Genomic DNA, 20,146 nt, shown 5'->3' with positions numbered 1-20,146 from the left:
AAGCAAGAAAGTTGAAGATTTTTGAAAGAATGTTATAGTAACACTGAGCCATGAATCCAAGTTGAGGAGGGATGTGAGGGAAGGGGCAGCTGAGAGGTAGTGAGAGACTCTTCTATATAGGTGATACCTAAAAGGGTAAAATGTTCCTCAAGTATGTACAATAAATAGGAAAGGAACCAGAGGGGCAGGATGATGTGGTTGGGGAATGGGGTGTTTGAAATAGTGATTTCAGATGTGATGCCATTTCTAATCAAGTTCTAAACAGTTAACAGGATGTAAACAAGCTTAATGGAATAAATTATAACAGAAATTATTTACTTTAGTTACTGGTAAATTTCTTTTTTCTTGTCTTGTCTTTTCTTTTCCTTCCCTTTCCTTTCTTTACGTTTTAGGAGAGTTTTGAAAGATTAACTTCTGTTTCTAATGGAGTTTACAGAATCTCTTTTTGAAGATATTGTTTGATTTTTAAAAACAAAGTAACTACCCAAAACTTTCCTTAATTATTTTAGCTATAGTTTCTCTTAAGGAGAAAAGAATGGCTTATAACTGACTTCTCAAGATCGTATCAGCGATATAGAATCCTTTGACATCTAAGTAATGGGCTTTTTTAAAAAGGAATTTTGCATTTCTTTTACCTCTGATTAATTGTATTCATGTATGCAAATGAGCAAAATCTGTAAGACCTAAAGATATCATTGGATTAAATTATATGAATTTTTAAAAATCCATTATTAGTATGATACAGGATCTAGCTAAGAGTTACTGTTAACTCTGTGAAGTTATTTTTATTTTTACAATGTGAAATTAATGTTATTGAACAAAATATTTTGTAAGTCTGCTATAATTTGAGAGAAATATTTTTATTTTTATAATGTGAAATTAATGTTATTGAACAAAATATTTTGTAAGTCTGCTATAATTTGAGAGAAAGTATAAACTCTACTAACAAATTCTATTTGTCTCACCCCCCTAATATGATATCAATTAGAGCTGGAACAACTCTCATGAAGACATTAAATATAATAGGGACACCTGGGTGGCTCAGTCAGTTAAGTGTCTGACTCTTGGTTTATGTTCAGGTCATGATCTCATGGTCATGATTTCACGGTCATGAGATCGAGCCCCACATCAGGCTCTGTGCTGAGCTGACCATGGAGCCTGCTTAGGATTCTCTTTCCTCTCCCTCTACCCCTCTCTACCTGCTCATGTGCTGGCTCACTTTCTCCCTCTCGCTCACTCAAAAAAAAAAAAAAAAAAAGTACAATTAAAAAAAGGTCATTGAATATCATAAAGGCAATACAAAGAAGAGCAACATGTAAGCACAATTCACATGGACATTTCTTCTGAGAATAGTGAAATAATTGTGTAAGACAAATAAAATTTACCATTGTATAGGGAGAGGGCAATAAGTTCTTTTAATAAAAATATGACCATTTACACAGTAAGTCTGGGTGATTTGAAACATATTTCCTTGCAGCACCTTACCGGGAACTAGGTGGTTGGTTCGGCATGGGAAAGCTGACACTAAAGCCAAGAAACTGAAGCACTAAGCTGAACTATTATTAGTCAGTCACTGGAATTTAGGATAATTATGTCTTTTTAATCTCAAGATTTTTTTCAAGAATACAAATTAATAAAACATTTAAATACATATACACTTCCAAGGCATATAGAATAATTTCAACTGATAGTGGGCTTAAATATCAGAGAAAACAACAACAAAACAACAGTAGAAATTCAGACAAACTGAAGTCTGTCTGATTTGACCAGACCATTGTCCCCAATTCCAGGAATCTTGCTCAATAGCCTCATTTTTTAGGTATGTGTTCTATACCGTTTGATGGATGAAAACAAAACAAAACACAAAAGACAACAAGACAACAAAACGAAACAAAAACCCCGTGTTCTTCCAATGAAATGGTGCTATTTGAAACAAAAACTATTAAGTGTGTATAAATATAGATATTCTTCTTAAGAAGGTGGACTTTTAGGGTCATTTTCTTAATGTCACTCAATGTGATCTTCCTTCATGGGAATTAAGGACATACTGGCCATCCACTAGCTGTGTATTATTATTGTCATTATTGAATCCATTAGACATATTCAAATGAGTTGAGTAACTGCCTTGTGACCAAATTCTCCTTCTCTTGCTTTTAGCATGGGATTTTAATAGAACACAAATTTTTCCTTATTTATTTTTGCCTATGGTAAAAATTCTAAGAAAATACAAAAGTCAACTCCTGTGCCCCGGGATATCAATAGAAGAATTGGTGTAGTGAGTTATAAGTTGCTGCACTTTGTCATTTATTAAAATAACCAGTAGTACAGCTACATCTAATAAACTTAGTAGTATAGTTATTGAATCTAGAATATTCTACCCCGAGTATAAAGTTGCATGCTGGGGTAGGGTGGGGCAAAGAGATCTAATGTTTAATAAGAGTATGAAGTTTCTATCATCTTCAGAAGCTTTATTTTCTTTCTTTAAAATCATATAAAACATATGCATATAAACAAATATATACATACTCTAGTTTGCAAAAGAACAGGTAGCATGATTTCAGGAGATGTTATTTTAGTTTGAAAGTTAAACTTCGAATACTCTACCATTTGGAAGAACCCAAACAGAGATATGCCAGAAAGACTTGCCTTAATAACCTTGGGAATATTAGCAACTTCAACTTAATTATTAGGTCCAAATTACAAATAAATTTGCTTGCATGAAGCTTTTTATAGCAGTTTGATATGTTATGTAAGTACTTATAATGATCTACACACCTAGTAGATGAGCTAAAAACGTTGGTATGAAATGTAGGCAATTTTGCATTAAAATTACACCATTCTGTTTAAAATACTGAATTTATCATTAATTTTGCCAGTGCAACTGTATTTTAATTATTGTGATGCCATACTAATGTTTTGAAAGAAGTCATGGAAATAGTAGGAGGTGTTTCTGCCTGATATTTATTGAAATTGCCAATAGCAGTCCACCAATTTTTAATGACTTCTAGCATCTATCCACAAGGTACGAGAGGCTCAGTCAAAATATTTTCCCTAATATTTTTCTAACTTTTAGAAAGAACATACTGTTTGGAGTCTGTTGGTCACCTGATTTATCAACCATTTAGGAAAATGACCCTTTTCATGGCTCAATCAGAGCCTCATCTAAAATTCAGTAGAAATCTAAGACTTCAAGCTGCCATCCCCACTCCTGTTTCCATGGGAATAGACTTCAGATCAGAAAAAAAAAAAAAAAAAAAGAATGGATGGGGTTAGGAGCTTTCAAATAATCATTCAAAATCATGATGAAGCTTTTAGAGCTTCTTTCTTAGGTGATTATTTTGTAGCCTCTTAACCCCTTTTTGCCAGTCTGTTTCCATGGAAATATGACAAAAATGGCTGTCCAAGCCTCCAGCAGAGATTATTAGCATTCTTGTGAATTTCAGCATTGGCTGCAGTCTAGGCTGGGCAAGACCTTTTTTTTTTTTTTTTTAATATCAGTTTTACATATTAACATACACTGTTTATATTCATTGTCCTCTTTCTTCATAATTTTCACTTTGAAAATTCCCTTCACAACTATACTCCTATAATCAAGATAAAATTGATTGTGAAATCACTGAAAAAGGCTTCAGTTTTACATTTTACTGTATAAGCCAGGGCAGGTAGCTGAGAGAGTGTCAGAACTTTTAGACACCTGCAGAAGGAAACACTATTTAGTTACAGGATTCAGTGTCTGTCAGGTGTTGGTAGATAGTAACAAGGGTGGTGTTCAAAATACTTAGCAACTGGGAAGGTGCAGCACCAACAGATCAGAGCAGCTGGTCTGTACCAGCTAATTATCAGCCCTATTATCTAATAACCAATACATTGTTGAACTAAAAGCAGCCTTATATAAGAGAGTAAGCATTATACCCAAATAAATTATCCAAAGTCAAAAACTGAGCTCCTATACCACTTATAAAAGAGCTTATAAGAGAAACTGGGTAGAAATATATAGCAATCCATCTTTAAAAATCAAAGTGCATATGCTTGCATCATTTTTCATATGAAGGTCATTTGAAAATCAAAATCATTCTTATTATTGAAGACATTATGCTAAACGAGAAAGAATATATATATGGGTCTTTGATAGAACCTCTGGCAAGATATGTTGTGTTGAATGTGAAAAAATAACAGTGTACTACATAGTATTTTATCCGTCCAATCTTCTGAAATTTGCTGAACAGCTCAATCTACAATTTTTGCTAGGGGAAATCTTAAAGTTCTGATTGACCTTATAAAATATTTTTATTTTTCAGAACTCTCTTATTATTTTTCTATAGTTGGAGCTTTTTACCCATAAGCTTTGTCTTCTGAATTTCAACTGAAAAAAGTAAATTTCAATTGGTAATTATCTGACTTAGGTAAGTTCCTAATTTAAATTTAACACTAACTTACTATAGAAACCAATCTTGATTGATGTTTTCTGTTAAGTAGATCATAACAATAATAAAATACAGTAGCCCAATTAATTTTTCAGATCATCCTTCCTACTCCCAAATGCAATTTGCCTTTCTTTGCATAGTGGTTAAATATAAAGCCCTTGAGAGCAGGATTTGGTTTGCAGGCTTTTAGCCTTCAATTTGTTTGTGTAAATAAAGTTTACTGGAACACAGTCATACCCATTCTTGTGTTTTGTGTTTTTAAGTGTCTATGGCTGCTTACCTACTGAACTGATGGAGTTGAGTAGTTTCCGCAGAGACCACAAAGCACAAAAAGCCTATTTATTCTCTGGTCCTTTAAGTGAAAGTTTGCTGACCCCTGCTCAAGGCTTTAATTGTAGAGTATACCATTTCTGGAGAGGAAATTTTGTAAGTAGTGAAGTCTTTTTTTTTTTTTTTAATTCTAAAAGCAATCTATTAATAATGGAAAAAATGTGACTGCCTGGTGTCTATACTTACATCCATGAACTCTACATTGGCTTTGGGACCAGTTGTTTCATTAAGAATCTTAATAGCCACAGGAATCTTTACTGTTTCTCCTTCAGGTACCCAAATACCCTTTGGGGGAAAAAAAAACACAGTAAATCTATATGAAGATATACAAATTTATACCAGAAACAAAATATGATTTAACCAATCTATTAATTTCTTTAAAAAATAATTTAGAGGTTCTATATTCTTTTATTCAATCAACAAACATTTATCTAACACCGGTTATATGTTACAAGTTACTTAGCAACTTTGTTGTCTGCTTTCATTATCTGAAGATGGATCATATATTTATTCTGCTTTTAAGGTGTTTACTATTATAAAGCATTGCTATTATAAAATTCAATTTGTATGTGTGAAAAGGGCTTTCAATAATGACAAAAATGAAATAAGATATAGTAATATTAGATTTGGATGATATATCAACTTCTTAAGACTTGGAGAACACTGTTCTAATTTTTGATCTTCAATTGTCTGATTTGTAATTTAGAAGATTGGGTTAAGTAATGTTGGAGGTTCTTTTCAGCTTTAATATTACCTAATTATTCTGCAACTAAATCAAATAAAAATACAAAAAAATATATTCTCATGTTCGTAAAGTTCGGATTGATTTAAGAATTTGTTTTCTAAGGTGATTATTTAAGAATTAGTTTTCAAAGGCAAGTACTAGGGAGTACTGAGCACATATTAATTTATTTTTATTATCAAATATTGTGTATGTGTGTGCCAAGGATTTTTATTATCTCTGACTATAAAATATCTATTTTGGTCATAGCCAGTTCTCGCTTCCTACAAAAATATAATTATAATATCTGAACAGGATCTACACGCTGGGAAAGTATAAACTAGGTAGAGCTTGAGTCAAGTACAACATTAAGGTAAATAACAGCATTTCTGAGTAGATGATTCAACCATTTAAATTAGGACAATAATTTTGATAAGACATGGGGGTGGTGCATCAATTATATAAGAATTTTTTTTAAGCATATTGTCCCAAATGAACACAGAAGCAAGAAAATCTCAAATTTTAATTTATTAGCCCTGACATAAAAAAAAGTCTTCTTAGTCCAGTTTTAAGATTAAAATGAAAGGGGGAAAAATCTCTTATTTCTAAAGAGAACATCTTTAGTTTTTCTTAATATCAGTTGGTTGTAAACTAAAGAAAAAAAAAGTTTTTCACTTTGCACTTCTATGCTAAAACATATATGTTTATGTTATTGAAAGTTATAATAATATGAGGAGACCTAAATACAAGAATTATTAAAGTCAGAATAATACGGAAAAAAAAGGCTTTAACTATTAGAAGGTGAATTTAAGAGCTATGTTCTTCTTAAAGTGAATAGGGAAACCTATGTGTCAAATAAAAAAAATAATAAGCCAAGTTCCTGTGGTATAATTTTTTTTTTCAATTAGGCTACATTTTCTTACTGATAGTATCTAAGGTAGAGAACACGCTTACTATTATTCAATGAAGTAACCACAGGGGGGTTACTTTATAAAGATATAGCATCAATATTAAAATATTCCTGAAGTATACTTTTGAAATACAAATATAAATACAGTGTGAATTAATTTATACTGCTTTTTAAATAAGTATAGTCATTATTTTGTAGGCCTGACCAGACAAAAATTCAACTACACTAATATCCATGGTATTGGTTCAAGTCTTTTATGCTTAAACACAGCGTATCTCTAACCAGGAGAAAAATCAACCAAATAATTAGCTAATCTAATTTGCATTTCTGTGGTCAAGGATAGTTCTTTATGGTTTAAGACAATATGCGTTGATAAGAACTAATATATTAATTAAAACAGGATCAACCATACTGATCCATATTGAAATCAATAAAGGTACAACGCTCATGGACAACAGGCAAATAATTGTTCATAATACAAACATTTATAAAGCTTTATAATTAAATGTCTAAATGGGTAATTTTTCCCTGCTGAGGTCACTAGATCATATTTATTCTTGAGTTAAATGGTACCCATGATTTAAAACAAAATTCACTTTTCAGACCATACCATCTTTAAAATAAAAGGCTGATTAGATGGTAGGAACAATCCAAAATTGAGTTATCTTTGAAATGGAAGTCCATTATTTCCAGCATAATATAAATAGAAAAACAAAGTAAGTTGTATTTCTTCGAACATACAAAGAATTTGAAGACTAGAAAGCACCGAGTCAGCCTAGAATAGTTTCTATTCAAATTAGGTGCTCAATTAATAATTTTGAGTTTAACTGAACAAAATATGTATACTAAGAGATTAAGAAATTTCTGTATTTTTGCCTTAGAATAAAATAATTTTATTTTAAAGAGATTAAATTATTTTGGGAACACTCGGGAGAATATTAAGGTTTGTATTCTAATTGTTAACATTTTTGTTAAATAAATATTTGTTTTAAGTAGGAAAAAATGAATATTTTAAAGTGCAAAATTTCTAAGATCCAGTCTATTTTAACAAAAATGTTTGTAAAAATTGCAGGCATGCATATAGCTTTAAGAAATACATAAAACTATCAAAGTAAAATTTGGAGAACTGTCAAAATGGACATTACAAGAAGGATTTAGCACTAAGCCAGCAGAGTTTCTTATACTTGTTACTTACATTAAAAATAAATTTCACCACAATTAACCTTGGGCCTGGCCTTTGAATTGGTTTTATAATTAAGCTAAATAAGTAAACATGCAGATGACATTATCTGAACTTTGTCTTTCCAAAAATACCTCTCTCATTGGAAACCCATGACTTCACTCCTCATTCTATCTAACCTGAATTTCACAAATCAAGTCACTTTTTTAGTTTGCATATAATGGTGAGGACATCAAAACTGAAAATTTTCTGCCTAATCAGATCTGTTAACAGGTAGGCAAAAAAGTGTTTTAGGAGTTAATCCTGTCCTGTTAACAAATCATCACCTTTGTGTAGATCCTAAAGAGATAGGCCTTGCCATCCTGATGGGGAGCCATGGGAATAAAAGGGCAGAAGAAAAGAAGAGCAAGGATTACTGCATATCGCTCAGGACTGTCTGGGATTCCATGGGGCACTGCGGAGGGGGAAGGGAAATGGGCTAGAGCTGTGTCTATTGGATAAGGACAAAATTTGCCAACAGGGAGAGGAGATCAAGAGCCGATCAGAAGGGCGTGGAAAGAAAGACTATATAGTGTGCTCTTTGTGCTAGTTTCCTGCTTGCTCATGCCGGTTTTTATCCCAGCTTGCTCAACAAAAATGAATGAATTCATTTGCGCAGCAACTGTTCGATAGGATGCAGGTTTTCCTTTCTGAATATTAAAAGGAAATGAGGTTGGCTAGAGCATTAACTCTGGCTATGATTTAAGACAAGTCTGAAACAAAAATAACTGGTGGTATGGGTTATTTTTTTACTTACCTTATAAACTGTTCCAAAAGCACCTGAGCCGAGTACTTTCACTCTTTTGAGCTCCGTTTCTTTTAAAATACGAAGTTGAGCTTGATTGGGTGCCGTACCACTGGGAGTTAAGGGTTCTACTAACTACAAAACAGAAAGAACACAGGTTCTGTAACTTTCAGTTCTAGTCAGTGCCTCTCCCTCTTCCTCATACAAACCAAAAAACACACAAGCACACTTTCCTTGACAAACAATATTTTTTGTCGTCTGGATCACTCACTATTCCCTCAGTGTCTATCCTTTCTCTTCTCATGCTTGGGTGAACACAAGTATAAAAGTGTGCCTACCTTGAGGCATACTAAGCTAGGAGATTCCCCACCCCCACCCCTGACTTTAAAGAAATTTAGGACAATTAGGGGCTCTTGATCCTACTTTTGAAGCCCTTCCAGTTTTGGCCTCTCCAGCTAAGACTCAGATCTTAGTTGGGTCCATGTACCCTAGCAAAGTTTTCTTTCTTGTTTTAGGAGACTTGATACATAGAAAAATAAAATCTAGGAAGCCAGGACAAATGTGTCAGAAGAGAAGAAAGTAAGTTAGCACAATGCCAATATCCCAGGACAGTGCTTCTAAAACTTTCATGTGCATTTGAATTACTTGAGATTCTTGTTAAAATGCAGATTCTAGTTCAGTAAGTCTAAGGTTGGGGCTGAAATGTACATTTTTGCAGAACTCCAGGTGATAGCTATTTATGATGATGGTCCTTGAACACATTTTAAGTAGCAAGGCCCTAGAGTACTTTACAGATCAAATATTCTAACATTCTGCGAACTGATTCTAGATCCTAAGTGAATGCTATGGAATGCACAGGGATAGAATAGCCATGAGCGGGAAAGTTTCACTAATTTTGGCTTCCTGGAGGAGGCACACTTTAGAATTGGTCTTGAGGGGGCGCCTGGGTGGCTCAGTCAGTTGAGCCTCTGACTCTTGGTTTCGGCTCAGGCCATGCTATCAGGGTCCTGAGATCAAGCCCCGTGCCGGGTTCTGGGCTCAGTGTGGTCTGTTTGGGATTCTCTCTCTCCCTCTCCTTTTGCCCCTTCCCCTGCTCACCCTCTCTCTCTCTTTCTAAAATAAATACATATATACATACAGTCTTTACAAAAATAAATAAAATTGTTCTTGAGATAATAAAAATGGATTGACATGGAGGAGGGTATTACCATTGTGAAGAACAGTTTGGACACAGCATCAGGAAGAAAGAGGAAGACATAAAGCAGAATACATCAGGGGGTGGGACAGGTCTGAAGGATGAGATTAGGGTGGGAAATACAAGATCATAAAGTGAGCTGGGTGTGGCCAAAAAGGATAAATTCAGGTAATTTTAGGTGTTCAGTTTATTTGCCATTCATCCAGAAAGGATGAATAAGCAGGGGAAAGGTATGTGAATGTGTACCAATTTCTTGCCTATGTGAGAAAAAACAGAACAAAACAAAGTATAAACAGGAGAGAAAATCTGGGTACCAAAAGTCTATATCTTACGTTAAAATTTTAGGTTTTTATCTATGCTTGGGTAAAAAAGCAAGTGAGAGAAATAGAAGTTTCCTTTTTTTAAGTTAAATAAAGGAACTAAACTTTAAACTCAGACAAATAGCTTGCTCTCTCTCAGCATAAGGAAATAATTAAAGGCAACTCCTACTCAAATGGTCTTGAAAACCATCACAGTATTTCACAGTGTCTGTTTACAATGCTAAGTGCACTGTGACCCTGTGGCTTGGTTATTATTATGCTTCTGTGAACATCATGGTCTGCTTAAGTAGCTGAACAGAATCTTGAATGTAGATAAGTGTAGTGATAGTTGGCAAGAATTCGGAGAAGATGATAAAATTATCAATAAATTTGGGCTCTTGTCTAAAAGCTTGACAACAAATATGTTTCCATTTCTTTTTCAAATTTACATTTTTAAAAATGCATATAAAATCACATAAAATAAATCTCAGAAAGAATTACAAAATCCTTTGCAAAATTGGAAAAATTCCATCAGAGAATCTCCTTCATTTGAATCCAAATCTGTGATGCAGAATTTACTTAGTAGATTTTGATACACACACTATATGTATATAATCAGGAACTTTAATGAATTATTTTTTAAAATGACATAAAAACATATAAAAGTCATATGCAAGGTTGGGGACTAGATTTCAGCATTTTGGGGCATATATATACATATATATATATATATATATATATATATACGTATATACATATATATATACATATATATGTATACACATATATATAAAATATATGCTTTGGCATATAATATGCCATAATTCCATATTTTGAAACCCTCACAATTGTGCCTGCAATGTTTAGTCTTCTGCAATTTTCTTAGATATCACTTAAAAATTTATACAAACACATTTTTCCAGGAATTTGAGAATGATACCTTTAAAAGAAACATTGTCTCATTTTGCAAGCCAGTATGGCAGAAAGGGTGTCAAGTTTAAATTTGTAGGTTTGCACACTAGTACTGCCACCCACTTACAGGCTGAGAAAGCAATTTACCCCTCTTAATACCTTATTTTCCACCTGTGAAATAGGTACAGCAATAATTACCATAGAAGACTGTCAAAGGATGAAATGGGATGTAACATAGCTGAAAAACTTTGGAACATTGCTTGCATATTGTAGGCACTGAATCTGTCACTCTTCACGTCCCATTAATGCTTTCTAATGACAGTATCCATCAAAGCATCAAGCTTACAAGTGCATATTTTAAGTGTATGTTGAGAAAAAAACATATTTTCTACTTTTATGCATGTAACAGAAGACAGACAATCTGGAGCAATATGATTTTGGAAAAGCATATTAACTGTAAGTACATTCCAACAATATATCATGCTTTAACAAGTTTTTCACATCCGAGACAGATTTCTAGCTTTAGTATTTAAGGATTTGAGTTGATCTCTTAAGAATTCCTCTTCTGTTTAGACAATAGAAAATCATAGTTATTTACTTTTACTGAGAGAAAGATGGGAATCCTACAATTATCTAATTTAGTGCTAAGCAATAACTTTTTATAAGAAATAGAATCGGCTTCTAAAACCAATCAGTATGTGTTTATTTAGTAGTGAAACGTCAATTCGAAGGACATTCCTAGAAAGCACCGTATTAAAAAAGAAAACATATAATTGTTAGCATAGCCATGAGACTTTCCTGCATGTAGTTAAGGGACAGAATTCCTTTCCTATTTATTCAATCACCTAAATGTCCACTGCTGTTCCAAGCCCTCAGTTCCTCTCTAATTTACTTCACTTCTTCGACTTTTCTCCACGACTGCCCCAAGTAGGCCATGAGGGAGAATTCTATCTGCCTTCAGCATCCTAGCTATACTGAAAATATGCACAGCATATGTGTTGTGTCCGAACTTGTATTCACGTGTGCAAGGTTGAAAACGATCAAGCTGATCTTTTGTAAACATCCAGCTCAAGTGAAAATTACTATTACTTTTTCTCATGTACATAACTGACTACCTATCTTATGCTTGAATATCTCTATCGATAAGATAACCCATTCTAATTTTAGACAACTCCAATTCTTAGGCATTCTTTCCTGCATGTAACTAAAGTAGCTTCCTGAACATTTCACATGATTCTTCTATCTACTTTCAAATTCTAGAGTAAGAGAGCTAAAATTTAATTCATGATCAGTTTGCAAAATTTATGAATGAATATTTTCATTCCTGTCAGTGTTAAAAGGAAAAGTCAGACTGTCACACTGACAATGAGCAAAAAAGCAGATCCAGAGAAAGCTAAGTCTCAGAACAGAATTGCTCTGAGTTGTTCAAACAGCCATGGATGTGTGTATCAGGAGAAAGAAGGTAAGGTGCAAGCTGAAAAGGATCTGGCAATGCATAGTTTTTCTGTAATTGTTTTTCCCCTGTAACCTACACAGTGAAAACTATCACCTTGCATGGTAGAGAACTCAGAGTGGCAATATAAGAGAAATTATAATAATTTGTTGGCAATTTACATATTCACAATAACTAACATGCATAACATTAAATGTTTCCCATAAATTGTGTGGTAAGGTCTGTGTGATTACAATAGGAAGCTTTATCCTGTAAGCTCAGCTTTTCACTATTGATATAATGGGATCAGTGGCTACCAATTTAATGACCCTAATTAAAGCATAAATTGCTTGCCTATCTGGCTTTATTTTGAATCAGAAAAATTCTAACATTTTTCTAGTTCTGCTGTTGAGATATCCTCTATCCAGATGTTTTCTAGTTCCGCTACTGTAATATCCTAGAACTCTAGTGGGATTCCTCCTCCAAAAGAAACAGATACGTCTTTTCAATAAGATCTGTCATTCAATCAGATAATCTCCTTGACCTCTGCCATTTGTCCTCTTTAAGCTATAAAACTGCCTTGACTACTTTTACTATATACTCTGATTTTTCATCAACTCTGTATAACATGCTATAAACTTTAAACCCTCAGCAGGAAATTGAACAAAGTTTTCACTTGGGTTAAAAAACCGAGTATCATCTAAACCTTCTAAACCTAACGAAAGTCCCTAAATGCATGGAGAACAAATAAATACCACACCTCTGTTTCCAGAAATCTTCTTAAGGCTCTTTTCTTTTTGATGCTCTTCCTTCTAACATAAACTGCAAATGTTAGACCCACGATGACCAGGATGAAGAGCCCGCCAATAACTCCCGCTGCAATTAGCGGAGTTCTGCCCACCAGAATGAAAAAGAAGAAGGAAAAAAAAATTAAGAAGAGAGACAAGACAGAGGGAGAAAAAGAGCAGTTGTGCAATACATTATCCACACATTACAAGTCTAGTCAGTTAGAAGAAATACAAATAAAAAATGCATTTGAGCCATCACAAAATTTTTGAGGGAATAAAAACTATGCCCACGTTTTGTTTTGCTTTGTTTTTTAAGTAATAAACCATGCACATACAACTAATCTTTGGAGATGAGTGGCCACAGCATGCCATTTAACAACAACAACAACAACAACAACAACAACAACAAAATAACACTTGGTAACAGAATGAAGAACACGTGTCAAAATGTTGATACACAAGCATTTTAAATTATTTTCATTTTACCTTTTCTGAAAATAAATGGAAATATATTTTAATAATATTGTTGTGGCATTTTCAACATTTTGTCTAAAGTAGGCTTTCTCAACAGTGGCACTATTGACATTTTGGGCTGGGCACTTATTTGCTGTGGGGGACTGTCTTATGCATTTTAGGATGTTTATCAACATCCTTAGCCTCCATCCACTAGATGCCAGTAGCACCCCATCCTCTAGTCATGACAATTTCTCTAGATACTGTCAAATGTCTGCCAAAATCACCCCCAACCTCTTCTCCCCCCACTTTGAGAACTACTGCTCTAAAGCAAAAAGGCATGGTCTGGAGGTAGAGCAAAAAGGCATGGTCTGGAGATACATGACCCGCACAACTCTGGAGCAGGAGGGTACCAATAAGAGAGATGTACTGACAAAAGCGCTGTTTCAAACTCTGGGTAGGCATCTCCGCTGGGATAAAGGGCAGGAAAAAGATAAAGAATTGGGTCAGACAGGTTTTCAGAGTTATAATGACAGGAGTAATGATTACCAAAAGTGTGCCTAAGCATCATATACCCATAAAAGAGGTCTACACATTAAGTACTACATTAAAAGGGGGTTAGAAGAGATTCACTAGAGATTTATATTCTTAAAGTGTTTCTCTAATACATTGTTAGCTAAGATATAATTTTGAAACTAATCACTTACTGTTTTCTAAGATAAATTTTTTCCTTGCTTGAAAAGTGATATTTATGGTCTTAATTTCTTGTTCTAGAGTAGAGTAGTATCTATGAACTTTCTGTGGTCAAAGCCCTGACGTACATTAATTTCATACATCATAACAAAGAGCCCAGAGTAAAACACATAGGTGTTACCTAATATATATTTGACCATGAAGCCATGACAGATACAAAAAAAAAAAAAGAACTTCCTGAATGTCCATGCTTTTCATAGTAAAGTATTTTATATCTTATATTCCTATTTGCAGAAGAATCTACTCTGTACGAATACATTCTTTTAGAAAAAAAAATTTCTTGCTCTTGCAAAATAAACTTTTGCTGAAAGACACATCAGAAATAATGATTGTGGATGATCCTAAATAAAATTTTTAAATTTTAAAGAGCTCTTGAAAAAAATGTGTCACTTCTATAAATGAAGCCATGTCTTTTAAAGATTATGACTGTTATATTGCCGTATAAAACTACAGAAAAACCTCAAGAAGTATTTCATCCTAAAGGTTGTTTCCTGACAGCCAAAAGTACTATAGCATACTGGAATGTTGCTATAATTCAACTAGATTTTCCTAAATGGAATTTTATAAAGATATAAAAATCTATGCTGAGAAAATTAAAGTGTAGTATGGCCACAAACTCATCATTGTGATGTGTTTTGGCGTGTGTAAGATCATATTTTTGAGCATGGCAGTTAAATATGTATTTCAAAAAAATATTTTAAGTTTTCAGTCCAAGGCATAATTTCCAGTTCAAGTCCTAACATATCCCTGAAAAAGCCATTACTACACAAAGGGTTGTATTTTTTTTTTCTTCAACCCAATATTTTTATTGCAAAGGATTTATGTATGACTGAGAATAGTACTCAACACTTTGTTAATTGTAGATTTAAACTAAACTCTAAACTTCCTCTGCTTACCTATTTTGCAAAAGAATAAGTGGCATGAATTTATGAAAATATATGTCAATGTCACTGTAAATTAACAGAAAATGCTCTATTTTATTTTTGTTTGTTTTCCATTTTAAGAAGAATCATTCCTAATAGAACAAAATAAGACCTCTGCCTTCACTTTTTCCATTTAATTTGGGTGGCTGTCAACTGTCATGCCATTACTACTTAGTTAGGTCAAGGCAATGCACATAAAACCCTCAAAAACTTAATAGACAGTAATTTCTATGTTTTTCTAGTTAGCATTTACTGTCAATATTTTCCCACAGCAGTTCCTTGGTGGGTTTGCATTTCTTCACCATTTTTCTTCTCTTACCCCCTGCAGGAGTGGTAGAGGTACAAACAACCTGAAGAGGTAAAGAACTAGTTTCTACACCTAAAAATTGTACACAAATGTTTTGTTGGACTTTTTAAGTGGTCAAATTCTTCATATTTCAGTAGAATTTATTCTTGAAAATTAAATCATGAACCATAAGTAAACAACCAGTCAAATTGAGAAGGGGGAATTTTCCAAAAGTCAACTTGTATGTTCTCTTTAATAAGTGAATATGAAAAATAAGGTACTGGTGTTGATTAAGAAGACTTACTAGTTATAAAAACAAGATGTGAAATGCAATCCTGGACTGGACCTTAGTTTGGACAACCATTTGTATAGACATCTTTCTAGGTAACTTGAAAAGTTTGATTATGGATCAGGTAATAGATGAGATAAAAATGTACTGCCATGGAAAGATGCAGGCTAGAAACTTAAAAGATTGGGTTAGAAACAGTAGAATCTCAATAAGAGAAAAATCCATACATGCACAAGTATGTGCATATGAATATCTAGAATATACATTAAGACACTAAACGGTACTTGTCTTCGAATAGTATGACTATAGTGCTCTTATTGTTGTATTTTTACTAATGGGCATTTTCTAATTTTATACAATGTATTTATATATTTTTTGAAATAAAAGTTTGTTAAATTTAAGAAAAACGCAGAAAAATAAATCACTGTCTAAAAGTTTAGTTTTATAATAATGGCCTTGTTTTCTTTTTTTCCTTGACTGTTTACTTTGCATTTTTTCAATTAATTCATTTTGCTATCCCCGTCACTTTTACGATGTAAGTACTTCTGTAGATATTTTCTATTAATTATAGTTTAATGCATCTGAGACATTTATCACTCACTATGTACAATTAACACTTTGCTTCAGAAAACCAACCTAATCTGAAGTTAATACTGCTTACACATTTCCTACTCTCCGCAATTTTGATGATCCCTAGATATTTGTAGGTGTGGGATAGATGCCCATTTTTTCCTGAGAGTTAATGCTTCAACTCTTATGAGGACCGTTTGGATAAAGAAGAGATAGCTACTTAAGTTACTTTTTAAAAACTGCTATATATCCTTCCTAGGTATAATGCTGGCTATTGACAACTAAGCTATATTTCTGAAAGAAAGTGTTTCTTTTTACACGTGAGTCAGAGTAACCTCTTAAAAGGCTGAGCTAGGACACTGTTAACAAGATCATAAGGGTCAAACACTAAGGGACCTAGAATACTCTGTCATTCCGTATCTGTTACAGGAGTATTGTTTGTTGTCATTTGCCTACATATTAAAAAGAGATGGAACCCCTAAAATATACAGGGGCATTTCAGGTGCCAATTCCAAGCTTAGATTAAAAGGATGTGATCAACTGATAATTTATCTTATTCTGTGATTTGGAGATACTATAATGAAAGAGATATTCTCCCACTATTCAAGAGCCTAATACAATCAAGTTTCTGAATCACAAATGAACTTGGCTCATTTATTTAAAAAACATATAATTTAGTTTTCATAATTTCATTTAGAAGTTCAGAGATAACAGAATGTATTATATTCTACTGCCTTGAATGCAATTATCTGTCTCAAACAGTTATCTGTAAGAGTAGTATATCCCAAAACTATATTACTCATATAATAAGATATATTCTTAACATTTATTGCTATATTTGAACCATGTTATTTCTCACTGGAGAATATAAAATGTGAGAGAATACAGGAAACCTGATTTTATAAACATCCAAATATTCTCCTTCATTGATATGTTTCTTTCCAGATCAGGTCAGAAAAAAAAAATGTAGTAAAGTAAATATAATTTATGATTAAAACTCAATGGCTCTAAAACTATTATACCATTTTCCATTTAATGTCAAGGACAGATTTTCCTCCTAAAAATATACAGTGGTATTTCTTTTTAAATTGTAAACTACGTAAAACTGGTATTTTGACTAATACAGTCATTGCAAAGAATGCTAAATCTATAAGATTCCTTTTTAGGTTTATCACCAAATAAAAGGATTTTAATTTAATGTTTTAGATATATTTTTCTTTATTTCTTGAAAACAGAATAATTTTCCATACAGATAAGAGAAATAACCAGAAGTCCTATAAAACACCAATGGCATAATTTACAACCAACAATATGACTTTGAATCAGTGAGCTCCATTTTTGGAAACTTCTAATTTCCACTATAACTATGTAATGTAAATCTTACAACCCCCATATAAAATATAATGAAGTAGACTCTGAGAAAAGTTAAGACACCTAGATAAGGTCAAACATGATAGGAATGCTAACATTTTACATCTTGGGATCTCAAGTCCATGAATTTTTCAGCTATATTATGTTGTCTCCCTTTCCAAATTTGACTCATTAGAATTGTTTTTTAAGGCAGATTGACAAATCATTTTTTTCTTCAATATCTGTTTGAAAGTAAATAATAGAAAATACACATAAATTTACATAGGGGTTCTAATAGACTCTGATTTTATATTTAGTTCTATCTTACTATTGTACTCACTGGACTATCATTTTATCTGCCTTGCAATGTTCATTGTGGTTTCAGTTTATTAAATCCTTTATGTCTTTATTGAAATTTATAAGTGACCTTATTCTTTACTTAGCTTCATTTTATTTTCTCAATGAAAAAACAGTTAAGAGGATTTTTTGGCTTATAAAAAAAAACCCTGGATTTCCTTTAAAAAAGGCAAAGACAAGCAGTATCTATCATTCTAGTTATAGTGCATACTGCACTGATAGTCTGTTCAGTCTTCTCCAAAGAGGTTCAGATTTGAAACAAGAGACCTTGAAACACCAGGAAACGTTGAAATTCCCCAGAAGACATTATAAGTGTTACTGCCTAGGGCAAGGAAAACCACATTAATGTTTCTTTTTTTTTTTCCTCCTACAAACTGTGCTTATGGTGACCCAGAATTCCACCTGCTCTATAAATATGACACATCTTTTCTTTTTGAGCAAATATAAGTGATCTGGGTCAGACTCTGAGGTAGACATCAGTTGACAGTTACAGTTTTTACTTGATGAGACCTAGGGTGTTACAGTAGGTCCCTACCCTTTGATTAGGATTCTGGATTCCTTGGGGCGCCCGGGTGGCGCAGTCGTTAAGCGTCTGCCTTCGGCTCAGGGCGTGATCCCTGTTCTGGGATCCAGCCCCACATCAGGCTCCTCTGCTAGGAGCCTGCTTCTTCCTCTCCCACTCCCCCTGCTTGTGTTCCCTCTCTCGCTGGCTATCTCTCTCTGTCAAATAAATAAATAAAGTCTTAAAAAAAAAAAAAAGATTCTGGATTCCTCTTACTCTTAAATGTAACCAGAAATATAAGTGCTGAAGCAAATGAATCACAACATAGTCTCCCTCTTCCTAAGCAAATTTGACTTGCCTTGTTGTGATAAGATAAATTTTTTTCCCTGATATTTCTTAAGTCTGTGAATGTTACAGATTATTCGATAAAAGAGTGTTGCGGAGTATTTCAGTAGAGATGCTGCCATTAAAGCAATATGCAAATATCCTCTGGATTCTTTTACCTCTCGGATTAGCCTCTGAGAAAAATTTCTAAGAGTTTCATGTAATTTCTTCCTTTTTTCTATTGGTGATTTTGTATCTATCTACGGGTTTTGTTTCCTTGTTTGTTACAATTTATAAGATAGTGTACGTACTTGTAGATTTGATTTTGGGGACAGACATTCTCATGCTTAAACATACCATTCTGAGGATAGATATGATCCACTTATAAATTTCTTTCTTTTTTTTCAGCTTTGTTGAGGTAAGATAGAAAAAAACCTATGGATTTCTACAAGTCAAGTGTTGAGAGGGAATTAGATTAGAAAGAAATTTTCTTTCAGTAGGTTTTTTGAAGAACACAGGTGAATTTTTGGCACTTAGATTTTTTTCATAGTTTACCTAGTACACAGTATCAGCAATGTCTGTATTAGTACAGCACTTTTATGACCATCCGTAGAGACAGTATATAGAAATATGTTTAATGCCACAAACAGAATATTGTAAACATTTAATTACCAAATACATTATCTACTAAGTATTCCATTTTGTTAACCTATTCATTACATAGATACGGTAATCTGGAGCAACATGCCAAAGGATTAAAAAATTGAGGATAAGGCTTTTACAACTTCAATTGTGTTTCCTATCAAAATTGTTTAACATGCTAAGGAATTTATTAGTTTTACAATACAGTAGATAATGGTACTTAAACACAACTATAAAAGGGAAAGCAGGAGAGGGTAGGCACCATTCTCTGTTCCCATATGTTAAGATTTTTCTTCACCTCAAAATCCCCATTCATTCTAAACACTGTAACTGCAGATAACCTGTGTTGCTAACAGAGATTATATTCTATTGGGCAATTACATCTCTATTTATCAAAGCCCTAGGCTGTACATTTGTGTCAGGTTTATTGGGCACAATTACATAATAGAGATTAAAGCAGTCCTGTTTTCAGAGGATTCACAAACGAATTTTTTAAGTAATGATTTGACTTGTTCTCTTTATATACAATTTTGTACATAAAGCATCTAAAATAAAAATTTAGTATGCTTTTTAGACACCCTAATCCTTCCCTTAGCCTAAAAACTTTTTTTAAAAAGAAAACACAAAAAGGAAATAAAGAAATGTCTTTCTTAAGAAATATTACTCATTTTAATTTGGTGAAATGTTTTCTACTTTTTTTGCCCTGCTGGGCGGCCTTATTT

The 20,146-nt window shown here is 33.1% G+C and overlaps 1 protein-coding gene across 1 annotated transcript in view; it reads right to left on the bottom strand.

The window, feature by feature from the left end:
• Nucleotides 1–20,146, bottom strand: part of ERBB4 (erb-b2 receptor tyrosine kinase 4) — a 666,536-nt gene that overhangs the window by 195,027 nt on the left and 451,363 nt on the right. The window contains exons 17-19 of the mRNA XM_008687562.2: nt 12,948–13,080; nt 8,362–8,484; nt 4,941–5,039 (exon numbers count right to left, since the gene is read on the bottom strand). Of these exons, the coding sequence (XP_008685784.2) occupies nt 4,941–5,039; nt 8,362–8,484; nt 12,948–13,080 (355 nt within the window). The remainder of the gene's footprint in view (nt 1–4,940; nt 5,040–8,361; nt 8,485–12,947; nt 13,081–20,146) is intronic.

The sequence above is a fragment of the Ursus maritimus genome, unplaced genomic scaffold, assembly GCF_017311325.1.
Source record: "Ursus maritimus isolate PB19 unplaced genomic scaffold, ASM1731132v1 scaffold_1, whole genome shotgun sequence".
Classification (NCBI taxonomy): Eukaryota; Metazoa; Chordata; class Mammalia; order Carnivora; family Ursidae; genus Ursus; species Ursus maritimus.
The sequence above is the reverse complement of the archived record's forward strand: the minus strand, read 5'-3'. Positions and strand labels throughout refer to the sequence as shown.